Source organism: Selaginella moellendorffii, unplaced genomic scaffold (assembly GCF_000143415.4).
Source record: "Selaginella moellendorffii unplaced genomic scaffold, v1.0 SELMOscaffold_43, whole genome shotgun sequence".
NCBI lineage: Eukaryota > Viridiplantae > Streptophyta > Lycopodiopsida > Selaginellales > Selaginellaceae > Selaginella > Selaginella moellendorffii.
Genome location: NW_003314304.1, coordinates 162,907 through 188,280, shown reverse-complemented (window position 1 = coordinate 188,280; position 25,374 = coordinate 162,907). Strand labels below are relative to the sequence as shown.

Below are 25,374 nucleotides of genomic sequence, written 5' to 3'. Positions count from 1 at the left end.
TTTAAGTTTTCTATAAATCCCACACTAAACACTAAACACAGCAGGTAAATCTAAAGTTTATTTAGAAAACAAATACAGGTTTAACAGTTGCCTCGGAAGTGCTTGGCTCGAAGTTATTACCCGTTCTCCAAAATCTCTCGCAAGTGAAGAAGCTACATAGCAAAGTTTCACAATGGTCTCTCCACAGGCATGTGATGATCTCGAGTTTCTTCTTGTCATTGCTCTCTTCAAATTTCTCTGTGGTGAGAAATCACTGCCGGAAGCACGCTGGTGCTCCAAGTTTACTGTCCGCGATCGCGAGAACTCGGTAGTGCTTACCCATGCCCTGGATTTTGTAGCCGTCGTCTCCCTCGGACAGCCATGGAGGAGGTCCTTCTCCAACCAGTCTCCAGTATCCCAACTGGAGTTTCTCGCCCTGCTCATCGCTAGCATCTTTGACGAGAGCTTCCAGCCGGACGTTTATCCCGAGCATTGCAAGGAACTCCTGCTGGAAAATTGGGCCATAAGTTGATACCGTGGCTGCAAAAAGAGTTGAAGGCATTAGAAAGTCTAGAAAAGCTTGCAAGGACTTACGGCTTGCTGTTTCAGCGACCATCCTTTTGATGGCTGCAAAGTCGACATGAGCACTGAGGTCTGCTGTTCCTGGCTTATCCAAAACATTGACGAACTCGTGATTCCTTATGGCCTGCGTTTTACTCGAGGTAAGCAACTGGAGAGCTCTACAAAATAAAGGGAACAAACAAACCTGGAAACTGTCCGTAACAGGCTCGTCTTTGCCATAGTCGATGATAATCCCACCACCCGAGTCTTCGGCTACGCGCTTCGCAATTTCCTGGCTTACTTGCAGCGCTTTCGGACACACTTCTATGTGATGTATACTTTCTTCCTCCACGGCAGTAATCCAGTTAAGCCGCTTTTTAAGATACAGTAGAGTGGCTGCAGTAGGCTGCGAAGACAAAACAAACCGGAATGCTCCACTGGAAACAAAACATTTGTCAAAATAGAACATTCAAGTGAAGGAAAACGATTCGCTTGCCTGGAATCCACATCAATGAGCTTCTCACACCAGCCAACAGGCGTTTTCTGTGAAAGTCGATGCTCAGAAAAACTATATCGGTGCAGTTCCGTGCCTGACTCACCTGGAACTGGTGTATTGGTAGAGCATCAAAAAATTCCTGCGCAATTATAATGGTCGGAACTGCATCCACCGATGAAGAATATTTGAAACAACGAACAAAAGGCAACTAACCTCCTCGAGGAACGTCCTTTAGATCTAAATACCACGCCACATTGGTTTCAAATCTCTGGCTTCGGCTGTTCTCAACAGCCGGTCGATCGCCACCCTCGTGTTTCTTTTCCTCGCTGGGGCATTGCAATGCTCTCCGCTGCTGCTTACGAAGGGCTGGGCTACATTCGACAAAGTGGATTGATAACGCCTTGGAGAAGTCTTTAAATGTAAGAGTACTCTGCGGGCAAGCACACGAAAAGAAAAAAAATTAGAAACAAAATGTGGACCTTAAAGAAGTAAGCTAGTACCCGTAACAAGTCCTGCATGAGCGTACCTCGACCCGGTCCTAGTTCTACAAGTTGGAGTTTCCTGGGCTTTCCCATTTGCTCCCAAAGACTCACGCTCCAGATTCCAATCATCTAGACGAGAAAAACTTGGCTTTGATCACCGTGCAAGGCAAAGAAAATCTTTCCAATACCTCGCCAAACATCTGGCTCACGTCTGGTGATGTGATAAAACTTCCAGCCGCTCCAAAGACTTCCTGGTGTAAGTAGTAGCCGGCGGAAGGATTTGTAAGAACCTCCTCCATATACTCGGCCACAGTGATCGGTCCTCCACGAAACTAGCAAGCCAAAATCATGAAAGAAGAAAACAAAAAGGAAAAAATATGAAAGAGAATAGAAGAACTTACCGTAATTATCGATTTCAGCTGCTTCTCCATGTCAGTCTCGGCGATTTGCGGCGATTGATAATCTGGAATCCACATCGATCCCACATTTTTGGAGAAACAAGATCATACCTTCAGGGACGTGCAATCCACTGCGATCGATTGAGAGCGACGGTGTTGCCGTGCTCTCCGCCGTGGCGCTTGATTCATTAGCGCTCGATTCCTTGACTACGGAGAAGAAGCGAGCGGCAGAGAGGGCGAGGCGACGGCGAATATTACAGCGCATCGCCAGCGCCATAGCCATAAACCCTAAAACCCAGAGCCGTCGGATCGGCACTAACGGTCACAGCAACGAGCGGCTACGATGTGAGAGCGCGAATGCATCGTCGGATCTTTAGGGCAAAAGAGCCAAGAATCCTGGCTCCCATTTCGCAGCGATCGATCGTCTCCGACAATGCCCCAGGTATGCTTCGCTCGCGATACGCGAGCGCATCGAGAATTCCCTGGCGCCATTGCGCAGTGATGATCGCGTCACGGAGCGGGCTCGTCCCGAAATGAGGTATCTTTTGATTTTCTAGAATCGAAATTTTGCTTAGATCGCTCATGCGCTTCCAGAAAGCAAACGCTCGATCTGGCACAACAAGCTCAAGTCGCGGCTTGTTTGTACCTCGGATTCGATCCACACGAGATAAAATACAACCAGCATGTTTGGCAAAAGGTAAGCTTTGTTCTTTCTTTTGTGTCATTCTCAATCACTTTCTTTTTGTGATTAGAATCTTGAAGCTCAGTACTCCAGACCACTGGAGCTCCATTTACATCACCACCACCACCACTACATGGACAAGCCAGGCTCCAGAAACTTAGCAGACATAGACAAGAGCTCGAAAAAAAGTGGGGCACTTCTGGATGCTCCAAAGGCAGAGTTCTTTGTAGAGGAGAATAGCTGCCATCAGGAGATGATCTTAAGAAGGGATATGGAATCTCTTGCTTACGCGGATACGAACTATAACACCGGCACCTTGGGGTACGTGCCGCCTAGCAGAGGGAACCCGGTTCTACTACAGGAGTGGGACGTAAATTCTGGCACAGAGACCGACTATGGAAGTCACTACTACATCTCGTCGTCCAAGACCGAGCGAGTAGCGACGAGTGTCAAGCGGAAGAAACACTCTAGCGAACAGCAAAATCCGAAGATAGGTTCACGTCCGGATTGGAGCTGTGAATCCAGAGTAGACTCAAACACCTGCTCGCGCTCAGACTATGACGAACCCAGCATTCCGGAGCACAACTTTAGAAACAGCCCTTCACCGGTATGTTTTCTAGTTTTACTTTATTGTTGATTCTGATTTAATCTTTGAGTTGGACAGACTTGCAGAATAAACCACGAGCAACTTGGTGCTGGTCAGTTCGTGATGAGACGGTCGATTCCAAGAGCAGAACTAGCAATCAGTCGGATGAATGTTCGGGAGAACAGTCTCTTTGTCGAGGACAACGCAAGGCTTGAACACCTCCCTCAGGTTTCTAAAGTTTTCCTGTTGTCATTTTACGCTAGTTCTGAGTTTTGTTGTCCATTCTTAGGCTTTAGAGGCACAACCGCGGGTTCATAGCGTTAATCTTAATGAAGAGGAAACAAAAAAGGAAACTTTGAGACTTCAACAGTTGCTGGCACATGAAAAGATGAAAGGGGACGCGTACCGGAATCAGCTGCTAAGTGTTCAAAAAAAGTACAGAGCACTTTCCGAGGGAATGCAGGAAGAAAAACATGAAACACCGCGTTCAACAATCAAAGAAGAGAAGAATCATGTTCATGATCGACCTGAGGTACTAAGTATGACAAGAAAATCAAAATTTAATCTATGTTATTTTACAGACGCCCTCAGGCGACGATACTCCTAGGAGCTGTGATTCCCGAAAAAGCTCCGGCAAGGTACGAGTGAAAGCTCTCTGCTATTTTCTAACAAAGTGTGTGGATTTCAGGCCTTCGAAAATGTATCAAAAGGCTCTGAGAGTCTTGAAAGTAAGACGGTCATGGAAGGCCGTTCGAATGATGCTGAAAATGATCTCAATGATCTCTTACGAAATTTCAGCAAGCGTCTGGACAAGAAGTTGAAAGAGGAGATGTTCGTAAAAGTTACCAAAGCAATTGAGTCTGTTCTCGACAACGGTTGCTCAACAGAACAGAGCGGAAACAAAACGGGACTCGTCAATAAACCGGAGGTTAGAAAGCCGACTCCGGAAACAAAAAATGACTTGGCCTTCCAATCTTGTGGCTACGAGAGGCCAGCTAGTTGCGACGATCAACCAGAACAAAAATCGAAAAGAAACAATTCGTCCTGTGCTCCCAATGGTTATTCCAACGTTTATTTATCTCCTGTTTATGAAGAACAAAGACATTACAGCGATCATGACCGATATAGAACAAGTTCAAGCCATAAGGATGCAGACAAGGATTATTCACTCGAGAAACCGGATCATCGCAACTTGGAGAAATCCTTTGTGGCAGCAGAACAAGGTGACATTTGCTCTTTTTTAGCCATCTCGTTTTTCTACACTGTTTTAAATCAGGCGAACTGCGCGACCTCGAAACAGCTGTGCAGAATCTCAGCGTGGTTTGTCAAGAGCATAAAGAAAAGCTTGAAAATCTCAGTTTTGGCGACTGTGACAAAGAACAGCATGACGTGAAACATCTGCGAGAGCACTACGTGACGATTTTGAAGCAAATAGGAACTCATGTCAATGACTTAAACTGTGACATTGAAGAGGTCTGAAGTTATTCCTGCGTGTTTCCGGTTTCTTATTCTGTTTTTTCAGTTTTCACAGGAAAAACAGGATGCGACTAACGAGTTCAAGGTTTCAGAGCTTTCTGAAGAAGTCAAGGCAAAAGAAAAAGCTCTCCACCACGCCGAGGAAGTAAACCAGCAGCTAGCGAGTGAAATGTCCAAAACCGAGACGGCACTTTCGCTACTTCGACTTCACTGCACTGATCTGAAGACATCGCTGGAGGCCGAGGTGGAAGAAAGCAAAGGCGACGTGAGTTTCATGCTTTTCGATAAGCTAGTTCTCACACCTCTTTTTTGCCTGACAGATACAATTGTTAGAGAAAACGATAATGCAATTGAAAGAAGACTTGACAAAGAGCGTATGCAAAGGGGCGACTCTGGCAGAAGACTTGAAAAAGAGCGAGTCAAAAGTAGCGGTGCTGGAAGACGCTGTGAGCGGCAAAGACTCGGAAGTCCAAGAGGTAAAGAAGAAGATGTGTGGGATACAGAAGGAAGCGGATGAAGCTCTGCTTGAAAAGTACGAGCTTGTCAAGCGGGTGCACGAATTCAAGCGAGACGCGAATGATCAAAAGCAACGGATAGATGAGCTAGTCGGGATCAACGACGAGCTTTTAGTCTTTGCTCAAGGGAAAGAAGCAGAGGTGACTTTGTATGATCCAAGCTCTAAAGTGAGTTTTCGTTTTACAGGTCGCGTCAAACACTGCGCAAATCAAAGCTCTCCAAGAAGAAAACGCGAGGCTGGCAGCAGCAGTCACGCAGGCCACCAAGAAACTTAAAGAGAAGGACGATCTAAACTTAGAATCCGATTCCCTGCGTACAAAGCTAGCAGACACCGAGTACGAGCTCTCACAGCGCGAGGAAGCGCTGACGAGATTGAGCTCGCAGCTCTCGTCCACCATTGAAATCCAGGACAAGAACGCTGAGGAAGCCGAGCAGCTACGAGCAAAGCTCAGAACCTCCGAGCTCGAGGCCGCCAAGAAAGACGACGAGATCCACCAGTTGAGGGTGGTCGTCCACGATCTCCGGATCAAGCTGACGAAGATGGAGGCGCAGGAAATCGAGGACGATCTGAGACTGCTCGAGGGGCTCGACATCAAAGCTGGACGAGGAACCAAGAGTTGCGACGATGTTTTCAGCATGCTCCAGAGCTCCGGGGACATGAGGTGGAAGGTCCAGCAGCTGGAAGAAGAGATCCTCGAGAAAGAAGGCCAGATCGCCATCCTGAGGAGCTCTTTTCCGGAAGAATACGACTCCATTTTCTAGAAAGACGAAAAGAAACGCGAAGTGTACATCAGCTTTCCTGTACAGTGAAGTTAACATACTAGAGAACATGAAAGTGATAAATTCTACCTCGTCTTAGTCGAACGAGTCGAGCCAAGCGTCGAAATCTTCTTCCAAAGCTGGTGGTGTCACCCCACGCTTTTCCGTCTCCAAAGGTGACACGCTGGTGGAGGGATGGGGCTTCGCATCCTCTGGCGGAGACCACAACAAAGTCTCGAGATCTTTCTGCGACATGAAAGTGGAGCTTTGCTCATCCCCAACCAGCTGAAAATCTAGGCCGCCACCACTGACGTTGCCAAGCTTGACACCATCTTCTTTATCTTCTATGGCGACGTTGTCCAGCAAGTCGAGCAGCGCATCCAGTTCGGCCTCTCTTTCATCTCGTTGCGGGACAAAAGATTGCTCTGTGACCGTGTCTTTGAACGACAAGGCTTTGCCGTTCTCGGGATCTTGCAATGCGGTGTCGAGCCATTTCTTGACGTCCTCGACCTCAGTTCTCGTACCTTCTACGTTCTCCCGTTGAAAATCCATTGTCCGAGAATCGACTTTGTCAATCCGCGAAGAAGTAGCTCCCTGTTCTTGAACGTCACCACCGTCTCTAGGACTCGTGTCCTCTTCATCCGAGACGAGCTACAAGAATGGCGGTCAGATCAAACACTAAGAAAAAGAAAAGAAGCAAATACCAGCTCGGAAGGTAGCGTCTCATCGTCGAGAAAGAGCCTTTTTTTCAAGCTCACTTTGGCAAGGCGCTGGCCAAGCAGCTCTAAATCCAAAGAAAGAAACGGAGCCTGGACGAGCAATGGTCTCTTCAATCAAACTAGAAAGGAAAAGAATACCGTGCTGGTTTCCGGATCGTCGAACGCGTAGAGGTCCGCGAATGCGTCCTCGAAAGGATCCAATCCACGAGAAAACACTGGAAAGAAACACAACCCAGTCTTGCAGCGAGCTACAAAGAAATATTTTCTTTGCTACCTCCTGAGAAGTCTCCAGTGCCGATCACTGGATCCTGTGCTAGAAGCTCCGCGTAATCCAGCCCCTGGCTCCTAGATTTCGTCCCTTGCTCGTCGTCATCGACGATTCCTTCCAGCGGAAGAACATCCTCGTACCCAACCCAGGCGCTCGGACTCACCAGAGGCTGCGATTCGCCGGGAACGCCCCTCGAGAATCGGCGTCGCCCCCGCCGAGAGCTCGCATGCTTGGCTCTCGCCATTGTCTTGTCCATAGCTAGAACCCTAAAAATAATATCTTTGCATATTCCTTCTTGGAAGATCAAGTTTGTTCTCTTCGTCGCATGGCCGCCACTGCCGCCGCTGCGTCGAGCGCCACATTCGCGCTGGGACGATCTTCTCCCGGTGTCTCGCAGCTTCGTCCAGCTCGGGGAAGTTCTCCCTTGCTCATCGCCGGCAAGAGGTTGTGTTCTTCGGTGTAATATTTCCCTCTCTCACGCTCAATCGCAGGAAATCGGCAAGAATTTCGGCAACATTGCTGACAGAGAAGCCAAATTCGCCAGCGCCAGCATCGCAGGAGCCAGAATCTTTGCCCGGGAATGAAGAACAACAGGAAGAAGCTCGATTGGCGAGCAGCTCGAGCCCATCTAGCTCCGACAAGCCCGAGTCGTGGATCATTCGGGTGGAGCAAGGTTTCAATCTGTTCGCTACGGTACGAAAACTCCTCCGATGTCCCGATTTTTTTCTTCTAGTGATCGATCGTTCCTTTTCTTCAGGATTTTGTAATAGCAATCTTAGATCGACTGTATGCTGACCGGGACTACGCAAGATTTTACGTTCTCGAAACAATCGCAAGAGTTCCTTACTTCGGTATTTTTTTTTTCGTGGCTTTTTTCCCTCTCTTTCTGATGATAAGTTTCCTAGCTTTTGTGTCTGTTCTTCACATGTATGAGAGTTTCGGGTGGTGGAGACGAGCAGACTATCTCAAAGTACATTTCGCTGAGAGCTGGAATGAGCTTCATCACTTACTCGTCATGGAGGTAAGATCTTTTCTCGCGTTTTAGTTTTGCTTAAAATCACGATTCTTTCTTTGAGATTCATCCAGGCTTTGGGTGGAGATGAGCGATGGTTTGATCGCTTCCTCGCTCAACACATCGCCGTAGCTTACTACTTCCTCACTTCGCTTATGTACACCATCAGTCCACGCATGGCATGTAAGAATCTAGACAGGAATTTTTAGCTAGAACTGACTTGCATCCTGGCAGATCACTTCTCCGAATGCGTGGAGAAACACGCGTTCTCAACTTACGACAAGTTCATCAAGGCCCATGGAGGTACTGTCAAGAAAAGCGAGCTTCACAGTTTTCCAAAACAATCCCAATGCTATCTTTCGTTTGCGCAGAGGAGCTAAAGAAGCTTCCCGCTCCACAGGTTGCCGTGGATTACTACACGAAAGGCGACCTTTACATGTTTGGTAAGTAGACAAAGTCTCAAAACTGTCCAGATCTCTAAAAATCGCGTCCTGTTCCCAGACGAGTTCCAAACAGACAGGCTTCCCGAAACACGACGGCCAAGAGTCGGTACTTATCAAGTCTACCACTTTGGTTTTTCTATCGCTAATCACCGCGGAAAATCCTTATCCAGATAATCTCTATGACGTCTTTGTCAACATCCGAGAAGACGAATGGGAGCACTGCAAGACGATGAAGGCCTGCCAAGTTCGCGGCAACCTCCATTCCCCTCACTCCACAAAGCTCAAAGATCTTCCAGACGAAGCACAAGATGAAAAGGAAGATGGAGAAGACGAAGAAGAAGTGGCCGAATGCGCGGGCATAGTGGAGTGCGCGATTACAGCAACATCACACGCGGAGCGAGCACGCAAGAAGAGCACGGGTTTATACGATCACTAAAGGTAAGAGCTTTGTTTGCTTCACTGATTTGATTTCTATTGATCGTCTTCTTTCTGTTTCGCAGCGATCACCGGAAGTATATAGATCGAAAGATTGATAACTTCAATCCGCCAGCAGGCTTCTGTAAAAGATAACGCACCTTCTTCTTTTCTTGGTGTTCTTCAGGTTGGTTCGTCCATTTGGCTTTTGTAAAACATATGGTATGCTTCGATCACTTCGAAGCTCCAGAAGGACTCGGCGTTGGGCGAGGAGGAGAGATCCACGAGCTTGTGAACCTGGAAGACAAAGTTTAGATCGATATCGATCGAGAGAGAGATGATGAAAACGATTCGAGAAAACTCAAGGAGATAGATCACATTACACGAGAGAGAGAGAGAGAGAAAGCTTACCGTGATCTTCTTCTCTGCTGGATTGTAAGCTCCGGCTATGAGCATGTACATGCCTGGTAAAAAGAAATCCAAAACTCCAAGAACACGTAGAACAAGCTCACCAGGTTTTGACGAGCGCTTATCCTCGGCGTCCGGGAAATGTAGCTCCACAATCGCGCTGCCATCGTCGAGAGCCAAGGAATTTCCTCTCCAATCTACAATCACGCCCTGGAAGTCGATTCTAGCATCGCGATTCATCCACGGGGATCTACCTGGATCCAGACACGCTGAAATCGAAGAGCTCCAATGGTGGTGATGGGAGATCTTGCCGCGCTAGCGCCCGTGCTTGCCCTTGCGAGATCGCTGACCAAGAGCTTTGGCGCCGCGAGGCTATAATCCATTTGCCAATAAACCCTAGAACTTCTAGAGCTTCTTGGGCGGGAGTGGCACTTCCTCGATTCGATCGATTACCGCGGGGCTGGAATCCGCGATCTCTAGCTTCGCCAGGCATCGCGTTGCTCGATCCGCCCGGCGAGCATCGCCGTGAGCTCTACTCGCGGCCAGCAGCGTCGACCACGCCACTCCGCGCGGCTCGAATGGCATGGAATCGATGAGCTCCTCGGCCTCGCCAGTGCGCCCGGATCGCCCCAGCGCATCGATCATACAGCAGTAGTGCTCCTCCTGGCGGCGCAATCGCCGATCCTCGCCCATGGCCGCGAAGTAGATCCGCGCGTCTTCCACGAGACCCGCCCGAGCGCACGCCATGAGCACGCCCACCATCGTCGTCTCGTCCGCGCGAAATCCCTCCAGCTCCATCGCCCGGAAGAGCTCCAGCGCCCACAGCCCCTCGCCGCTGTGCGCGCTGCCCTTGATCATCGCGTTCCACGACACGATGTCGCGATGATGCATCGCCTCGAACAGTGCCCTGGCCGGAATCAAACGGCCCCTGCTCGCGTACGCCGAGATCATCGTGTTGATCGTCGCGACGTTGCGATCCCTCGAGCGATTGAAGAACGCTTCTCCCTCGTCAAGATGCCCGTTCTGGGCAAATGCATGAAGGAGAGCGTTAGATGCGACGATGTCGTGCACAGGCATGCGATTGAACGCTTCAGATGCGTCCCTCGCGTAACCGGCCTGCCCGTACGCCGCGATCAGGGCCGTCCACGTGGCAACGTCCCGGCTTGGCATCGTCACAAACAACTCGTGAATCTCGTCAAGATGCCCAAACTGGGCATATGCCGTAAGCACGGTATTATACGATATTAGATCCCTCTTTGGCATTAGCTCGAATATCCGCTTTGCTTCCTGGATGTGCCAAGAAGTGCTACACGCAAGGATTAATCCATTCCACGTAAATACGTCCCTTTTTTTCATGGTATCAAGTGTTTTTTCGACAGATGCAAGATTCCCTGATTGGGCATATGCCGATATTATAATGTTTCCAGTGAAAATATCGGGTTCTGGAATCTCACCGTACAAGCACTCCATCGCGAAAAGATCCGAGTCCGCCGAATATGCCGCCAACATGGCGTTCCACGTGACCACATTCCTGTACGGCATTCTATCAAACACGCACCTAGCTTGGGCAAGATGCCCTGAACGAGAATATCCAGATACCATGGCCGTCCAGGCGACCACATTGCGAACCTCCATGGCGTCGAATATCCGCTGGGCTTGAAGCATATGCCCGTTGTGGGCATATGCGTCGAGCATGATGGTCGCGGAGTAAAGATTCGGCTGAAAAATCCGATCAAACGCCTCGCGGGCGAGATCAAGCTCGGCGCACTTGCCGTACATCTCCACGGTGAGATTGGCGAGGAATGTGTTGTGGGCGTGCTCGGATCTTGTGATGTCTGCGTGGATTTCTCTCGCTTGGGTCGAGTCGCGACACGATCGGAGCATCTGGGTGTAAGCGGTGACCTCTTCGATCGATCGTAGCTTCTTTTCTGCCTCCTCGAGCTCTAGCTGGTACGGACTTCCCGGGAGGAACATCGCCTTGGACTTTGCACGCCTGATTACGTGCATTCTCTGCTCGAGAAAGATGGTCTACCGTACACCAGTGTTCTCGTGTTCTGGACAACTTTGTCTAGCATGAATGTGTCAACTTGCATCCAGCTCGTGAAGTCTTGCGGGAATGCGCGAAATCCCGTCCTGGCCAAACAGATCCACGACCAAATCCGAGGAACGCATCACGAGAATGATCGTCTCGTTGCAAATCTCTTGGTGGAGATGTACGGAAAGTGCGGCCAAATGCGAGAGGCAAAAGAAGCTTTTGACAGCATTAAAGAACCAAATGTTTTCTCGTCGACTATTTTTCTTACTGCATATGCCCAAAACGGGCATATTGTTGCTGCAAAGTCCTTTTTTGATCAAATGAGCGAAAGAAATATATACTCTTGGACCACACTAATCACTTCTTTTGCATCATACAAGGATTTAGAATCGGCTCTAGACACGTTTACTAGAATGCCTGCCTGGAACAATGCCACTTGGAATTCTATCGTGTCAGCTTATACCCAAGCTGGGCATATTCTTGATTTCATGGATTTTGAAAAATTCAATACCGAGATGACTTGCAATGCTTTGATTTGGGTGTTTTTGCAGAATGGCGACCTGGATAAGGCTCGAGATCTGTTTGAGAGTGCGTCCCATCGAGATATAGTTTCATGGAACACACTTTTGCAAGGCTACGTGGATTGGGAGCTCATCGAGGAAGCAGCAAACTTGTTTGAGAGAATGCCAGCACACAATGCAGTGAGTTGCACGTCCGTGATTTCTGGATTTTCTCTTGTCGGTGATTTTGATCGGGGTCAAAGCGTCATCTCGTCAATTCTCCAATGGGACGTTGTTGCTGTCAATGCGATGCTCCAGTTTCTCGCAGAGTTTGGTCTGATCCAAGAAGCGTTTGGGGTATTAAAAAAATCGCCAGCACACTCTGTGGTGACGTGGACATCCATTGTCACGGCATATGCCCGATCTGGGTATCTTGACAAAGCGAGGTTTCTCTTTGAAAAGATGCCAGAGAGGAATTCCGTGACGTGGAATACCCTGCTGATGTCATATGCCCACGCTGGGCGTGTCGACGTGGCAGAGAAGATTCTTGGGTATTTTCCCCAGCACAGCACCGTGGCCTGGAACTCCATGCTCAAAGCTTACGGAGATGCGATGAATCTAGCAACGGCAAAAGACTTCTTTGACAAAATGCCATATCGCAGCACACAATCGTGGAATGTTATTCTTGACGCATACGCCGGGACCAAGAATCTCGAGGAATCTTTCAGTGTCTTCACAAGTATGCCTCAGCACGACGAGTTCTCTTGGTCGATTTTGATCTTGCTTGTGAGTGATTCTGGAAATGTAGACCAAGCAATCAATCTTTTCAACAAAATGCCATATCAAAACGTACTGTGCTGCAATGCCCTCTTACAAGCATATGCCCAAACCGGGAATATGCACCCGATATCTCGATTCCTTTGTCAGTCGAACCTCCTTGGAATCAGGCCGAACCAGACCACATTTGCTTCGGTCCTTACCGGGATTAGCTACGTCGGTGCCCTGGAGGATGCCCGAAGCTGTTTTGGCAGCATGGTTTGGGACCATGGCATCCCAGCTTCGGCAATGCACTTTTGCTGCGTGGTTGACGTGCTGGGACGGGCTGGTCAGATCAAAGATGCCATGGATCTGGTGGACAGCCTTCCGTACAATCCCATGGAAGTGGAATGGACGGCATTGCTTGGAGCTTCCAAGACGCAAGGGGATATTCGCACAGGTGCATTGGTGGCATCTAGAGTGACCGAGTTTGATTCCCATAACTCTGCCGCATATTCTCTGCTTAGTAATGTTTGCTCCTTTGCCAGCGAAATAGAGGTTCCTTGACATGGTAGCAATTGCCTTTTCTGGGCATCTACTGTTAGATTTGGACGGCGTGGATGCAATGGAAATGTTTTTCTTACAGTATTCGAACTGGCGACCTTGTCAGTTAATGTTTTATGTGCCAGGTATCGAACGCTAGGTCGATCGTCGTTACGCGGCTATGGCGTCCAAGAGCATTGCTTGGCGCCGCGAGTAGCGTTGCCGCGGCAGGCGATATTTCGCGCACCGATGTAGCTTGGATCGACGCAAGATTCTTCCCTCGGTGGGATTCCAGCGCTTGGAGCTGCAATGGCGGGGCGGGGGCTTCGGATGAACAGAGTCAAGCCTCTGGCCTACCGAGCGATCGTTCCAACAATGCTGGTGGTTCTCTTCATCACAACCGGGGCGCTGATCTACGGCGAGACCCCGGCATCGTATCCGGTGAGTGATCCTGTCGTTTTCTTGCAAAATCTGGGGAGCGCGCTCAAATCTGTGGTGGAATCCAGGTGAGCGCCGAGGCGAGCGATGCCTACCCCAGCCATTTGCGATTCTACATGAAGCGCACGATCTTGGCGCTCAGATCGAGGCAAGATCCACTCCGGGCGAGGGCGGAGAGTCTTGTCAAGCAAGCGAAGGATCAGCTGGCGGTGGTGAATGCCTACGCCGCGTACGCGAGGCGAGGCAAGCTTGATGTGGCGAGACAGGTGAGAATCTTCACGGATCAGGCCAGGAACTACACGGAGTTACTGGCGAGGCCAGAGAACCGGGGTTTGATAGATAGCAATGGTGGCGCAGTGGATCCGGAAGCTCTCAGGGCCTTCGAGAGGGATTTGAGGGAGAGATTGCGGGTGACGCGGCAACTCATGATGGATTCCAAGGAGCTCTTTGACAACCAGCTCAAGATCCAGAAGCTCAAGGACACCATCTTCCAGGTGAACGAGCAGCTCACGAGAGCCAAGAAGCAGGGAGCTTTCGCGAGCCTCATTGCTGCCAAGTCAGTGCCCAAGAGCTTGCATTGCCTGACGATGAGGCTCATGGAGGAGAGAGTTTCCCATCCGGAGCGCTACGTTGATGGTCCGGAGCCTGCCCCCGAGCTGGAAGATCCATCGCTGTTCCACTATGCGATCTTTTCGGACAACGTGATCGCGGCGTCGGTGGTGGTGAACTCGGCCGTGAAGCATGCCCGAGAGCCCGAGAAGCACGTATTTCACGTGGTGACGGATAAGATGAACTTGGGAGCCATGAAAGTGTGGTTTACGATGAGAAAGCCGGAGAAAGCTCACATCGAAGTGAAGGCCGTGGAGGACTACAAGTTTCTCAACTCGTCCTACGTACCGGTGCTCAAGCAGCTCGAGTCGGCCAACTTGCAGCGCTTCTACTTTGAGAACAAGATGGAGAACGCGACCAAGGACGCCACCAATATGAAGTTTCGCAACCCGAAGTACCTGTCGATGCTCAACCATCTCCGCTTCTACTTGCCGGAGATGTATCCCAAGCTGGACAGGATACTCTTCCTCGACGACGACGTGGTGGTGCAGAAGGATCTGACAGGGCTGTGGGAGATCGACATGGACGGGAAGGTGAATGGGGCGGTGGAGACGTGCTTTGGCTCCTTCCACAGATATGACAAGTACATGAACTTCTCGCACCCTCTCATCGCGTCCCGATTCAATCCCAAGGCTTGTGGCTGGGCATACGGGATGAATTTCTTCGACTTGAATGCTTGGAGGCGAGAGAAGTGCACCGAAGAGTATCACTACTGGCAATCCAAGGTAACAAAAAAAATGTCGTTGAATGTACTCAACTTGTTCTTTGCAGAATGAGAACCGCAGTCTTTGGAAGCTTGGAACCCTGCCGCCGGGTCTCATCACCTTCTACAAGACGACCAAGCCTCTGGACAAATCGTGGCACGTACTGGGCCTGGGATACAACCCGAGCATCAGCTTGGAGAAGATCAGGAGCGCAGCGGTGATTCACTTCAACGGGAATATGAAGCCGTGGCTGGATCTAGCCATGAACCAGTACCGGGAGTTTTGGACGAGGTACGTGGATTACGACATGGAATTAGTTCAGATGTGCAACTTTGGACACTGAAGAAGCAGCAGTGAGCTCTTCAGCTGTCTTATCGACCATGCGGCGTTTCTATGTAGCTAAGTATGCTAACACTTCACACCATTTTTTGAGGCGTATAAAGATGATATCTGTGAATCGTGTCGGCTTATATATGTATTTTGTGTTTCTCCAGTTTTCTTTGTCCAGGAAACAATCTCTTGACTTCTCGAGCCTTCGCGCACTAGTGAAGGTACGTCCATTGATTTAACGTTTGATCTTTACTTGAGGTGTTTCTTTTTCGCAGGAGGAAATGGAAGAATTGGAAGTCCTGTGATTCCAATTGCTTCACGTTTGCGGCAAGTGGAACAAAGTGGAAAAACTCGACCAAGCCTTGGATTAACTTGATAATTGTCGGATTCAGGAAAGCCTTTAACGTAGTTTGGGATGGCGATGAAGCTGCTCTGGGAGGTGGAGTTCTGGCATTGGTAAGGTGATATTAAGTTGAGAAGCACCGGGTCTAAGCTGGTTTTGTGGAATCCACAGGTATGGGCCTAGCGATGCTTGTCCAAGTTCGAAAGTTCTAGAGTTTTGTTTTTCGAGTCAAGATGTTGACGATGAAGAACCAAAGCAGTGAGTTTTGGTCGGTTTTGGTTGTTGCTTTCGAGTCTTGTTAGCTACCGAAATTCTCATTTCTTTGTTTTTTGTTTGCTGTGTGTGTTGTAGGACATTTTTTAATCTTCTTCGATGCTCAAGCGTGGGTTTGGTGATGAGGACAGGACTGATTGGTGCATAAAATATTCTCTTTGGTTTGTTTAACAGTGTCTTTCTTCTGACTGGGAAAGCGACGGCAAAACATCGACCATCTTCGGTGATACGTACGTACGTTGTCGTGGTCTTCGATATTTACTCATACCTCTTCTTCCACAGATTCTTTTACAAGATCATCTTTCGAACTTTCGTCTTCTCAGCCTTGGATTCCGCATCTATCGAGAGCATTCGGCATGCATGAACAGAATTCGCGACCTTCTTCCCATCTGACAAACTCTGACGATTTGAGCACGTAGCACGCAGCTTTATTCCCTGTTTGTTGAGCGGCAGCTTTCATCGTTGGAGCAAAACTCTCAAGACATTCAACCGTACGTTCTATTCGTCAATTCTTCTTTCCTTGTTGTCCTCACTTAAATTTTTGTCGAGGTGATGGATAGGCACGCCAACTCAAACGCAGCAAGGATCAATCATGTTTGGAATTTTCCAGAGGTTCGCTTGATCTCTCCTTCTTTTCTTACACACGTCCTCTTATAGTTTTCGTAAGAAGCTTCTTCTTCCATTCATTCATTCATCACTCGATCCATCTTCAGCCAGCCAGCATTATTGGATAGAACTCTCGGATGGATGAGCTAGGAGAAGAATATGTGGCTGGGAGGATGCGACAAACGACACCCGCAAGAGCTGTTAAAGGCCGCGCCAAACGAAGAAGCTGGCTGGTCTCCTTTTGATCGTTCGTCTGCCAATCCTCCAAGAGCTAAGAATTGGACACTCCAACTTATTTCGCGTTCGTTACTGCATCGCATTTGGAAGAGTTCCTTTTATCGGCAACGCTCGCGAGCGAGACGTATTCACTGGGCAGTGATGGACAGCTACAGTTACTCTGTGCGAGGAAAGATCACAGGAAAAAAGAGAGAGAGCTCTCCGGACAACAGGTAAGCTTGATTGATTTCCTTGCTTAGTTTTATAATTCTTTTCTCTTGTCGGCTTTTCTTGCGCACGAAGAACAGGTAGTCTCGAATCCAAACAAATTTTGCTGATGGAATCAGGGAGAGGATAATGCTGCTGACTTTGTAAGCCCGCTCACACTTTTCTTTCCCCTTTTGAGTTTTCTTTGCCTTTCCCGGCCAGGAGGAAGAATCACACCAAAACTGTGACACTCTGCCTGGCCCTCTTCACGCAAAGTTGACGAGCGAGCAAGCGAGCGCATCGAATCCTCCTCTGGTAACCAGCCTTTTTTATATATCTAGAGAACCATCCAATCGCTCCAATCTTCTTCTTGTCAGGTTGCTGCTGCCACTCTCTCCCAATGCGTGACGAAAGAAAGGTCTACAATCATAGAGACGAGTCGTGCGATTGCTTCCCAATAAAAGTTTGTAACCATAGCCATCAATCAGCGCCAAGTACAATACTAGAATTAATTTGATTGAGCTCACAAAGATTTTCACTCTTTTTTACATTCTTTTCAATGTTTGATCAATGTTTGGTGGACCTAACATGTATATTGTCAATAAATTCCCATCCATTTTCCGCCTTTTGGAAAAATCAAATCGATCACGCCACACCATGTGGTGCTCCTCTTGGGCTTTCGCCATCGCCGGCTCCACCAAAGGTTAGTAGCGACCGACTCTCCACGACACGTCAGCTTCCCGGCCATCCACGTCAGGGTCAAGATCTAGTCCACGTCAGTTCAGCTTTACCCAGTGTCAGTCTGCCACGTGGGCACGCCCGGACCAAAGTCTTTATAAGGGCAGCTCGTTTCCGGTAGGACGATAGGCACCATACAAGCCGGCCGCCCGTCACGCTCTGTTATCAACCCGTCAAGCCATTCTTTGTTCCAAGTAGTTCTTTTTTCTTTGGCTCTGGGCCTAGCCTGCAAAAAGAGCGCACAAAGGAAGATTCAAAGGCACCAGCTACGAGGAAGAAAGCGAAGGAAGAAGAAAAGAAAGAGAGAGCATGAGTTTCGAGATGAGATACCACAGTCCGCATTTCTCCAGTAGAGCTCAGTCAGTCCAGTCGGATCGAAGATAGCTAGCGTGTTGCATTTTCCATAGTTTGATTCGTGTTAGCAAAGAAAGAGAGAAACGAGAAAAGCTCGCACATACCTCCCATTTTTTAAATTTTTTTTTGCGTTCCTGATTTAAAGGATCGATTGCTTCGTTTCTTCCTGCTGCTTTCGCGATGGCCAAGGCGAGCTTTTGCAGCCCCTGGATCCTGCTGCTGCTGCTCGAGGTGGCGCTCTTGACGCACCAAGTTGTGGCGGGACAAGCACCGTATGCATGCGACCAGCGCAATGCGACGCTGCTCCAGTTTGGATTCTGCAACACCAGGCTGCCGACGAGCACTCGCGTCGAGGACCTCATCTCGCGCATGACGCTCCAGGAGAAGATAATTCAGCTCGTCAACAATGCCGCCGGAATTCCCAGGCTGGGACTCCCCCGGTACGAGTGGTGGCAAGAGGCGCTCCACGGAGTTGCAGTCAGCCCCGGCGTCAAGTTTGGAGGCAAATTCCCTGGAGCTACCAGCTTTCCGATGCCAATTCTCACCGCAGCCTCCTTTGATGTCAATCTCTTCCTCAAAATCGGCCAGGCAAGTTCTTCTCCTTCCTCTGTTTTCTTTTATTCCGACGCTGTAGCTGGACGTCCTGTCCACACCCATAGTGTGCTGAATTCTCCATGCTGACCGAGATATCGTTTCCTTTTTCCAGGCCGTGTCCACCGAAGCCCGAGCGATGCACAACTATCAGCGAGCCGGCCTCACGTACTGGAGCCCGAATGTAAACATCTACCGCGACCCGAGATGGGGCCGAGGCCAGGAGACGCCAGGCGAGGACCCACTCCTGTCGAGCAAGTATGCCACGTTCTACGTGCGAGGCCTCCAGGATACAAACCTCGGCGGTGACAAGCTCAAAGTCTCGGCTTGCTGCAAGCATATGACAGCTTACGACGTTGACAACTGGAAGGGCACCACCCGCTTCAAATTCAATGCCATTGTAATGCTCCTGCGTTTTGCTTGCACCTTTTCCTCTCTGATAATTCCTGGCACCTAACTTCCACACCCTGTCCATGATCTGTACTCTGTGTCATAAGTCCCCCCTCGCCTCCGAAATGCCACTGCTTTTCTTGCTCATAACTGATTCTTGACTGTAATGTCCGTTTTCTCGTTCCAGGTGACCCAGCAGGACTTATCAGACACGTACAACCCGCCCTTCCAAAGCTGCGTCGAGGATGCCAAAGTCAGTAGCGTGATGTGCTCGTACAACCGGGTGAACGGGGTGCCGACATGCGCTGACTATAATCTCCTTAGTGCCACAGTGAGAAGCAGCTGGAACCTGAACGGGTCGGTAAAAAAATTTTTTGCTTTAGTCTGGCCAGCTTGACGACAGATCTTGCTCACCTGTGAAGTGCTTCTCCTTTATCTCCCTTGCAGCTACATCGTGTCTGACTGTGACTCGCTCCAAACTTTCTTCGACAACACCAACTATGCCAAGACTGCTGAAGATGTCGTAGCGGATGCTCTGCTAGCCGGTACCTTTATGACAAAAGAACCTTCCGACAAGGGCTGTGCTAACCACCGCGTTCTTTTTCCATTCCTTTCTCCTGTCAGGATTGAATCTCGATTGTGGTCCCTTCCTGGCCATCCACACGCAGTCTGCAATCACCAATGGAAAAATTACCGAGGCCAATGTGAACCAAGCACTTCGATACCTTTACAACGTGCAGATGCGGCTGGGACTCTACGATGGAAATCCACGATCCCAACCTTACGGAAATCTTGGACCACAGAGCGTGTGCACCGGAGAGAACCAACAATTGGCTCTAGATGCAGCCAAAGAGGGGATCGTGCTCTTGAAAAACAACGGTAACGTCCTCCCTTTCTCGAAGTCCAATATCAGGACCGTAGCAGCAATTGGGCCTCATGCAAAGGCAACACGGGCCATGATCGGAAACTATCAAGGTAAGAACAATTACGTTAGTAGCTCGAAATACATATTGCTCACTTGTTTGAGGCTGAAACCACAGGAATACCTTGCAAGTATACCACGCCTCACGACGGACTCAGTGCCTATGCCAGAGTAGTATACTCTGCCGGTTGTTCAGATGTGGCGTGCTATTCGAACAGCTTGATCGGCTCCGCGGCTTCAACAGCGTCCCAAGCAGATGCGGTGGTACTGTTTGTCGGTCTGGATTTAAACCAGGAAGCCGAAGGCAAGGATAGAACAAGCCTTCTCCTCCCTGGAAAACAGCAAGAGCTCGTCACCGAAGTCACGAAAGCAGCAAAAGGACCTGTTGTTCTAGTTATCTTCTCCGGCGGCTCGGTCGACGTGAGCTTTGCAAAGTATGATAAAAAGGTGCAAGGCATGCTCTGGGCTGGATATCCTGGAGAAGCTGGTGGAGCAGCCATCGCCCAAGTCCTGTTTGGAGATCACAATCCAGGTTAGTGAAAGAAAGAAAAAGGACTTTCTATAAGTTCTTGCTAACAATCCTATACAGGTGGAAGGCTTCCTGTGACATGGTACCCGGAAAGCTTCACAGGAATCACAATGCTCGACATGAATATGCGGCCGGACGCTTCCAGAGGCTACCCAGGAAGAACATACAGGTTTTACACAGGACAGTCGGTCTATAACTTTGGCTATGGCAAGACGTACTCTAAACTCTCGCACAAATTCAAGGAAGCACCGCTCTCACTCGGGTTCCCGGAGGCAGCAGCGGTCAAGCGATCTTGCGATGGCAATCTAACATGCTTCCATCTAAATGCACACGATGAGATTACTTGTAGCACGCTTACCTCCAAGGTGAGAATTCTTGTCCACAACGAGGGAGATCGCCCGTCCAACCGTGCAGTGCTGCTCTACTCGTCGCCCCCAAACGCTGGCCGGGACGGCGCGCCGATCCGGCAGCTCGCTGGATTCGGGAAAGTGAGCGTTGCGCCAGGCGCCGTGGAGAACGTGGAGATCGAGATCGATCCCTGCAAGCACCTGTCCCACGCGGGCGCCAATGGCGTGAGGATCTTGCACGGCGGCATCCACACGCTCGCAGTCGGCAACGCGCGGCATCCTCTCCCCATCCTCCTCCAGTCCTAGAACCCTAAAATATTTGCTCCAAAACCCTACATTCTTTGGCGTTGGCCCAACGATCCATTGATCGATACATACATACGATACAAGACCAAGAAGAGATTTTTCTCCCTGTTTGGCCAGCATTGGGAGTGGAACAAAAGAAAGGCGTCAAGAACAGAGCCCTAGACCGCGACAGAGCATCCAACGGCTGGAATTTAAAAGAATCGACGGCCAGAATTCAAAGCTACAAAATCCGCCGCGAAAGCCAATCGACGGCTCTAGATTGCGCCACGTCGGCCTATCTGGCGCGAGCCTAGTCTGTATAGGGTGTCACGGATCGTGTGCTTATTACCACTTCTTGTAAGAACGATCAGAGCACTGAGCAAAAAAGTGAGAGAATGAAAATATAAACTTGGCAGACTGGCCTTTGGCATCGAGCGAGCGCGAGAATAAATCGGGATTGGGAGAACGTAGATCGGCCGAGTCGAGTCGCGAGAGCGTGAAGTGAAAGTGAGAGAGAGAGAGAGAGAGAGAGAGAGAGAGAGAGCCTGTGAAGAGAAAGTGAGAACTTGGTTATAAATGCAATGCTGAAAGGAGCGGGAGCGAGACAAGGAGGAGCTTACTTCTACAGAGCTTGATCGTTTTGGCGTGGAACTTTGTGTGCACTGTTTTGTTTCAATCCTCGTCGTATTCTTTTTGCTCGCTCTCCGTGGCCGGTGCTTGTAGAGAGGAGAATTGAGGCGTCCTCTTCTTCTCTTCCTGCTCTTCTTATCCTGGGATGGAGTGAGCCGAGGAAGCAACGGATATGATAAATGATTCAGCAATCTTATCTCGTATATCAGAGCTCGCGGAGCTCACGCTCGTCTCAGTCAGCTCGCAGAAGCGATATATCATGCCTCAGTGGAGATTCTCCTTCAACCAATGAGTGGCTACAGATTTCTTCTTGAGTGGTGCACCCAGATCTGGGCATAAAAAGATTAGTGACGCAAAACTGAAAAGAGAGAGAGAGCAAGATGGGAAAAGCTTCTACCTGCAAAGACGCGTTGCTGCCTTTAGTGCTGCTGTTGGGAGTCATCGACGTGCTGGCTGGCCAGGCACCATATGCATGTGATCAAAGCAATGCTACACTCGCAGCATTCCCCTTTTGCAACACCTCCTTGGCAATCACCGACCGAGTTGAAGACTATGTTGCTCGCTTGACGCTCGAGGAAAAGATATCTCAGCTGATCAACACTGCAACCGGGATCCCCCGTCTCGGTGTTCCAAAGTACCAGTGGTGGCAAGAGGCTCTCCATGGAGTCGCTTCCAGTCCCGGAGTACAATTCGGAGGCTCTGTTCCAGCGGCTACCAGCTTTCCTATGCCAATCACCACAGCTGCGTCCTTCAACACCAGTCTCTTCTACGGAATTGGCCAGGTGATTCTCCTCCTCCCTGCAAAACGTTGCGAACTTAGTTACATCTCCGGAGCGTTGTTCACATTGTTGTTTCGTACCTCTTGAACAGGCTGTGTCCACGGAAGCCAGAGCAATGCACAATCTCGGCCAGTCAGGCCTCACTTTCTGGAGCCCCAACATCAACATATATCGAGATCCGAGGTGGGGACGAGGCCAGGAGACGCCAGGAGAAGATCCACTGCTCTCGAGTAACTTTGCAACTTATTATGTGCGAGGACTCCAGGAGTCGCAAGCCGGGAGTGATAAACTGAAAGTGTCAGCTTGCTGCAAGCATATGACGGCTTACGACGTGGATAACTGGCTTGGAACTGATCGGTACCACTTCAATGCAATTGTAAGTGATGGTGTTGTCTGAGAGCTAAACGAGAACATTGTACCTTCAGGTGACCGAGCAGGACCTTGAAGATACTTATAATGCTCCTTTCAAGAGCTGCGTCGAGGATGGAGGAGTAAGCAGCGTTATGTGCTCTTACAATCGTCTCAACGGAGTCCCGACGTGTGCTGATCACGAGCTCTTGACAACAACAGTCAGAGAGACCTGGAAACTCAATGGGTGAGAACGATAGTGCGAATTCAGCAGCTCACCCTTACTTGATTGTTTCCGCTCTTCAGATATATAGTATCTGACTGCGATTCGTTGCAAGTATTCTTTGACAACACCAACTATGCAGCCACGGCAGAGGATGCAGCCGCAGACGCATTGTTAGCCGGTAAGAATTTTCCTCCACCAAAGCTTTTTCACGAACTAAACAGCTTTCCAGGCTTGAACCTGAATTGCGGAACCTTCCTGGCCAAGCACACACTGTCCGCAATTCAGCAAAAGAAAGTCACTGAAGCAACCATAAACCAAGCTCTCACGTACCTTGTTACGGTACAAATGAGGCTGGGCCTATATGATGGCGATCCAAAATCCCAAACATATGGCTCACTTGGAGCGAGCGATGTCTGCACAAGCGAACATCAGACACTTGCTCTTGAAGCCGCAAGACAAGGAATGGTGCTCCTGAAGAACCTGGGAGCTCTTCCTTTATCTACGAGCAAGATCAAAAGCTTAGCAGTCGTTGGCCCACACGCAAATGCAACTCGCGCTATGATTGGCAACTACGCAGGTAAGAAACTTGTTAGACATCACGAAAACTTTGAAGAGCTAACACTCTATCTCACAGGCATACCTTGCAAATACACGTCGCCTCTCCAAGCTTTCCAAAAGTACGCCCAAGTCTCCTACGCTCCCGGCTGCGCAAACGTTGCATGCAGCTCGGACAGCTTGATCAGTGGCGCCGTCTCAGCAGCGGCAGCAGCAGACGCTGTCGTAGTAGCAGTGGGACTAGATCTCACCATAGAAGCCGAGTCACTGGATAGAACAAGCTTGCTTCTGCCGGGAAAGCAGCAAGAGCTCGTCTCCCAGGTGATGCAAGCTGCAAAAGGACCAGTTGTGATCGTCATCTTGAGTGCCGGAGCAATCGACATACCTTTTGCGTTGAGTGACAGCCGGATCGCAGGAATTCTCTGGGCTGGTTATCCCGGACAAGCTGGAGGAGCTGCAATAGCCGAAGTTATCTTTGGAGATCATAATCCAAGTAAGTCACTTCCAATCCAAAACTCACCACTAACACTCGCACGAATCACTCTCAGGTGGAAAGCTACCAGCAACTTGGTATCCACAAAACTTCACCAGCATTTCCATGCTAGACATGAACATGCGACCAAATGCTTCCACAGGCTATCCAGGAAGAACGTATCGATTCTACACGGGACCAACCATCTTCAAGTTCGGCGATGGACTGAGCTACACTTCACTCTCGGCCAAATTCATCAAGGCACCCTCATTCCTCTCAATCCCCTCCACAGCGCCAATGCAACCGTGCACTGGCCTCAAGAAATCATCCTCTTGCTTCCACCTCGACGCCACGGACGAGAAATCGTGCGAGTCTCTCAAGAGCCAGGTCGCGATTTCCGTCCGGAACAAGGGCGCCATGGCGATCAGCCACACGCTGATGCTCTTCTCTACTCCTCCTAACGCAGGGAGCGATGGCGTACCTCAGAGGCAGCTCGTCGGCTTCAATAAGATCCAGATCGCGGGGGATTCGATTAGCAACCCCGTGATCTTCGATCTGGACCCCTGCCGCCACTTCGTCCACGCCGATCCCGATGGAAAGAAGCTCCTGCGCAGCGGCACACACGTCCTTACCGCCGGAAACGAGCAGCATTCACTCCGACTTCTCGTACGACCCTAAAGCCCCAAACTTGAACATCTTTAAAATATTAAACTTTCTAAATTAATCCATTTAAATTTTTGATAAAGTTAGTAAAGAAAAAAAATAAAGCTAAAATGATAAGAATTTTGATAAAATATATAAATAGTTTTTGGTTTGCTTGGATGGTAATAAATATATCTAGAATATACTTAAATATTCTAGGATATTCTAATATCTAACGGTTGTTATTCATTTAAATTAATCTTGTATTTATAATCTACAAACAAGTTTATAATTTATAAACTGTCTTAAACACTTTCTAGAATATTCTTTTCTATTCTACCATCTAATGGTTGATATGTAACAAAATTAATCTTGTATTTATACATTATAAACATATTTGTAATTATAAACGTTTAGTTGATCAATTGGATTAATAAGTAGGAATAATACTACTAATAAGCAAACCAAACGTTATTACATGCAATGCATAGCAAAAAAATTTTTTTTAAGTTTTTAATGTTTTATTTTAGTCTAAACATATGACTCTTTAAATTATCATTTTTTATATAATATGAAATAACATTTCTTTGAAAATAATAAAAAATATCTTTAGCATTGTCATCAGTTTTAATGAGTTACTATATATTTATGTAGTGAGTATATTATATTTTAACTTTTTATATTATTTCAAATTTAATTCTACTTTTATTATAATATTTTATTGTAATTATCATTCTAGGTTTATTTTTAAAACAAATTAAAATAAAAATTATAAAAATATTAATTATAAGGGATAAATCTTCCTTA

At 48.7% G+C, this 25,374-nt stretch overlaps 11 protein-coding genes and 1 long non-coding RNA gene across 16 annotated transcripts; 7 read left to right on the top strand and 5 right to left on the bottom strand.

Annotated features, from left to right (window-relative positions):
* Window positions 1-40: 40 nt before the first annotated feature.
* Window positions 41-2,209, bottom strand: LOC9647052 (protein arginine methyltransferase NDUFAF7, mitochondrial). The gene is made up of 10 exons (XM_024685151.1): window positions 2,028-2,209; window positions 1,920-1,981; window positions 1,707-1,850; window positions 1,537-1,647; window positions 1,250-1,466; window positions 1,140-1,198; window positions 1,037-1,083; window positions 746-977; window positions 574-685; window positions 41-519 (listed from the first exon to the last, which is right to left on the bottom strand). The coding sequence occupies exons 1-10, from the start codon at window positions 2,197-2,199 to the stop codon at window positions 251-253; spliced, it is 1,425 nt and encodes a 474-aa protein (XP_024540919.1). The 5' UTR covers window positions 2,200-2,209; the 3' UTR covers window positions 41-250.
* Window positions 2,210-3,923: 1,714 nt separating this feature from the next.
* Window positions 3,924-5,474, top strand: LOC9649598. Its single transcript, XM_024684926.1, has 4 exons — window positions 3,924-4,407; window positions 4,461-4,657; window positions 4,707-4,925; window positions 4,981-5,474. Exons 1-4 carry the CDS (start codon window positions 3,924-3,926, stop codon window positions 5,449-5,451), a joined length of 1,371 nt encoding a protein of 456 aa, XP_024540694.1. The 3' UTR covers window positions 5,452-5,474.
* LOC9647051 lies at window positions 5,448-7,170 on the bottom strand. 2 transcript variants are annotated; one of them, XM_024685132.1, is made up of 5 exons: window positions 6,929-7,170; window positions 6,793-6,869; window positions 6,640-6,744; window positions 6,026-6,586; window positions 5,448-5,975 (listed from the first exon to the last, which is right to left on the bottom strand). In XM_024685132.1, exons 1-4 carry the CDS (start codon window positions 7,164-7,166, stop codon window positions 6,032-6,034), a joined length of 975 nt encoding a protein of 324 aa, XP_024540900.1. In that variant the 5' UTR covers window positions 7,167-7,170; the 3' UTR covers window positions 5,448-5,975; window positions 6,026-6,031. The 2 variants fall into 2 exon arrangements, with proteins under 2 accessions (XP_024540900.1, XP_024540901.1); XM_024685133.1 differs by having other exon boundaries at window positions 5,448-5,934.
* Window positions 7,171-7,224: 54 nt separating this feature from the next.
* LOC9649597 (ubiquinol oxidase 4, chloroplastic/chromoplastic) lies at window positions 7,225-8,977 on the top strand. The gene is made up of 10 exons (XM_002980011.2): window positions 7,225-7,366; window positions 7,414-7,615; window positions 7,680-7,773; window positions 7,828-7,943; window positions 8,009-8,117; window positions 8,169-8,237; window positions 8,306-8,377; window positions 8,436-8,483; window positions 8,548-8,815; window positions 8,878-8,977. The coding sequence occupies exons 1-9, from the start codon at window positions 7,248-7,250 to the stop codon at window positions 8,811-8,813; spliced, it is 1,095 nt and encodes a 364-aa protein (XP_002980057.2). The 5' UTR covers window positions 7,225-7,247; the 3' UTR covers window positions 8,814-8,815; window positions 8,878-8,977.
* Window positions 8,811-9,621, bottom strand: LOC9649596. 3 transcript variants are annotated; one of them, XM_024685095.1, is made up of 4 exons: window positions 9,454-9,621; window positions 9,304-9,409; window positions 9,203-9,255; window positions 8,811-9,088 (listed from the first exon to the last, which is right to left on the bottom strand). In XM_024685095.1, exons 1-4 carry the CDS (start codon window positions 9,580-9,582, stop codon window positions 8,975-8,977), a joined length of 402 nt encoding a protein of 133 aa, XP_024540863.1. In that variant the 5' UTR covers window positions 9,583-9,621; the 3' UTR covers window positions 8,811-8,974. The 3 variants fall into 3 exon arrangements, with proteins under 3 accessions (XP_024540863.1, XP_024540864.1, XP_024540862.1); XM_024685096.1 differs by having other exon boundaries at window positions 9,203-9,237; XM_024685094.1 differs by having other exon boundaries at window positions 9,203-9,409.
* On the bottom strand, window positions 9,605-11,220 carry LOC9647050 (pentatricopeptide repeat-containing protein At4g02750). Its single transcript, XM_024685093.1, has 2 exons — window positions 10,654-11,220; window positions 9,605-10,590 (listed from the first exon to the last, which is right to left on the bottom strand). Exons 1-2 carry the CDS (start codon window positions 11,204-11,206, stop codon window positions 9,605-9,607), a joined length of 1,539 nt encoding a protein of 512 aa, XP_024540861.1. The 5' UTR covers window positions 11,207-11,220.
* A 52-nt stretch (window positions 11,221-11,272) lies between these two features.
* LOC112349817 (pentatricopeptide repeat-containing protein At2g35030, mitochondrial-like) lies at window positions 11,273-12,350 on the top strand. The gene is made up of 2 exons (XM_024684925.1): window positions 11,273-12,091; window positions 12,273-12,350. Exons 1-2 carry the CDS (start codon window positions 11,273-11,275, stop codon window positions 12,348-12,350), a joined length of 897 nt encoding a protein of 298 aa, XP_024540693.1.
* A 32-nt stretch (window positions 12,351-12,382) lies between these two features.
* On the top strand, window positions 12,383-13,288 carry LOC112349816 (pentatricopeptide repeat-containing protein At4g02750-like). The gene is made up of 2 exons (XM_024684924.1): window positions 12,383-12,950; window positions 13,137-13,288. Exons 1-2 carry the CDS (start codon window positions 12,383-12,385, stop codon window positions 13,286-13,288), a joined length of 720 nt encoding a protein of 239 aa, XP_024540692.1.
* On the top strand, window positions 13,188-15,241 carry LOC9647048 (galacturonosyltransferase 8). Its single transcript, XM_024684874.1, has 3 exons — window positions 13,188-13,474; window positions 13,540-14,805; window positions 14,852-15,241. Exons 1-3 carry the CDS (start codon window positions 13,343-13,345, stop codon window positions 15,125-15,127), a joined length of 1,674 nt encoding a protein of 557 aa, XP_024540642.1. The 5' UTR covers window positions 13,188-13,342; the 3' UTR covers window positions 15,128-15,241.
* A 771-nt stretch (window positions 15,242-16,012) lies between these two features.
* On the top strand, window positions 16,013-21,046 carry LOC9647047 (beta-xylosidase/alpha-L-arabinofuranosidase 2). Its single transcript, XM_024684873.1, has 11 exons — window positions 16,013-16,221; window positions 16,291-16,785; window positions 16,861-16,923; window positions 16,982-17,074; window positions 17,137-18,439; window positions 18,558-18,842; window positions 19,020-19,189; window positions 19,280-19,377; window positions 19,457-19,807; window positions 19,873-20,286; window positions 20,344-21,046. Exons 5-11 carry the CDS (start codon window positions 18,032-18,034, stop codon window positions 20,934-20,936), a joined length of 2,319 nt encoding a protein of 772 aa, XP_024540641.1. The 5' UTR covers window positions 16,013-16,221; window positions 16,291-16,785; window positions 16,861-16,923; window positions 16,982-17,074; window positions 17,137-18,031; the 3' UTR covers window positions 20,937-21,046.
* Window positions 21,047-21,254: 208 nt separating this feature from the next.
* Window positions 21,255-22,058, bottom strand: LOC112349799. The gene is made up of 2 exons (XR_002993520.1): window positions 21,943-22,058; window positions 21,255-21,874 (listed from the first exon to the last, which is right to left on the bottom strand). It is a non-coding gene; the product is annotated as an uncharacterized LOC112349799 (long non-coding RNA).
* Window positions 21,870-24,659, top strand: LOC9649595 (probable beta-D-xylosidase 5). 2 transcript variants are annotated; one of them, XM_002980007.2, is made up of 7 exons: window positions 21,870-22,327; window positions 22,416-22,700; window positions 22,750-22,919; window positions 22,979-23,076; window positions 23,128-23,475; window positions 23,533-23,946; window positions 24,002-24,659. In XM_002980007.2, exons 1-7 carry the CDS (start codon window positions 21,926-21,928, stop codon window positions 24,601-24,603), a joined length of 2,319 nt encoding a protein of 772 aa, XP_002980053.1. In that variant the 5' UTR covers window positions 21,870-21,925; the 3' UTR covers window positions 24,604-24,659. The 2 variants fall into 2 exon arrangements, with proteins under 2 accessions (XP_002980053.1, XP_024540640.1); XM_024684872.1 differs by having other exon boundaries at window positions 22,979-23,475.
* The last annotated feature ends 715 nt before the right edge of the window (window positions 24,660-25,374 follow it).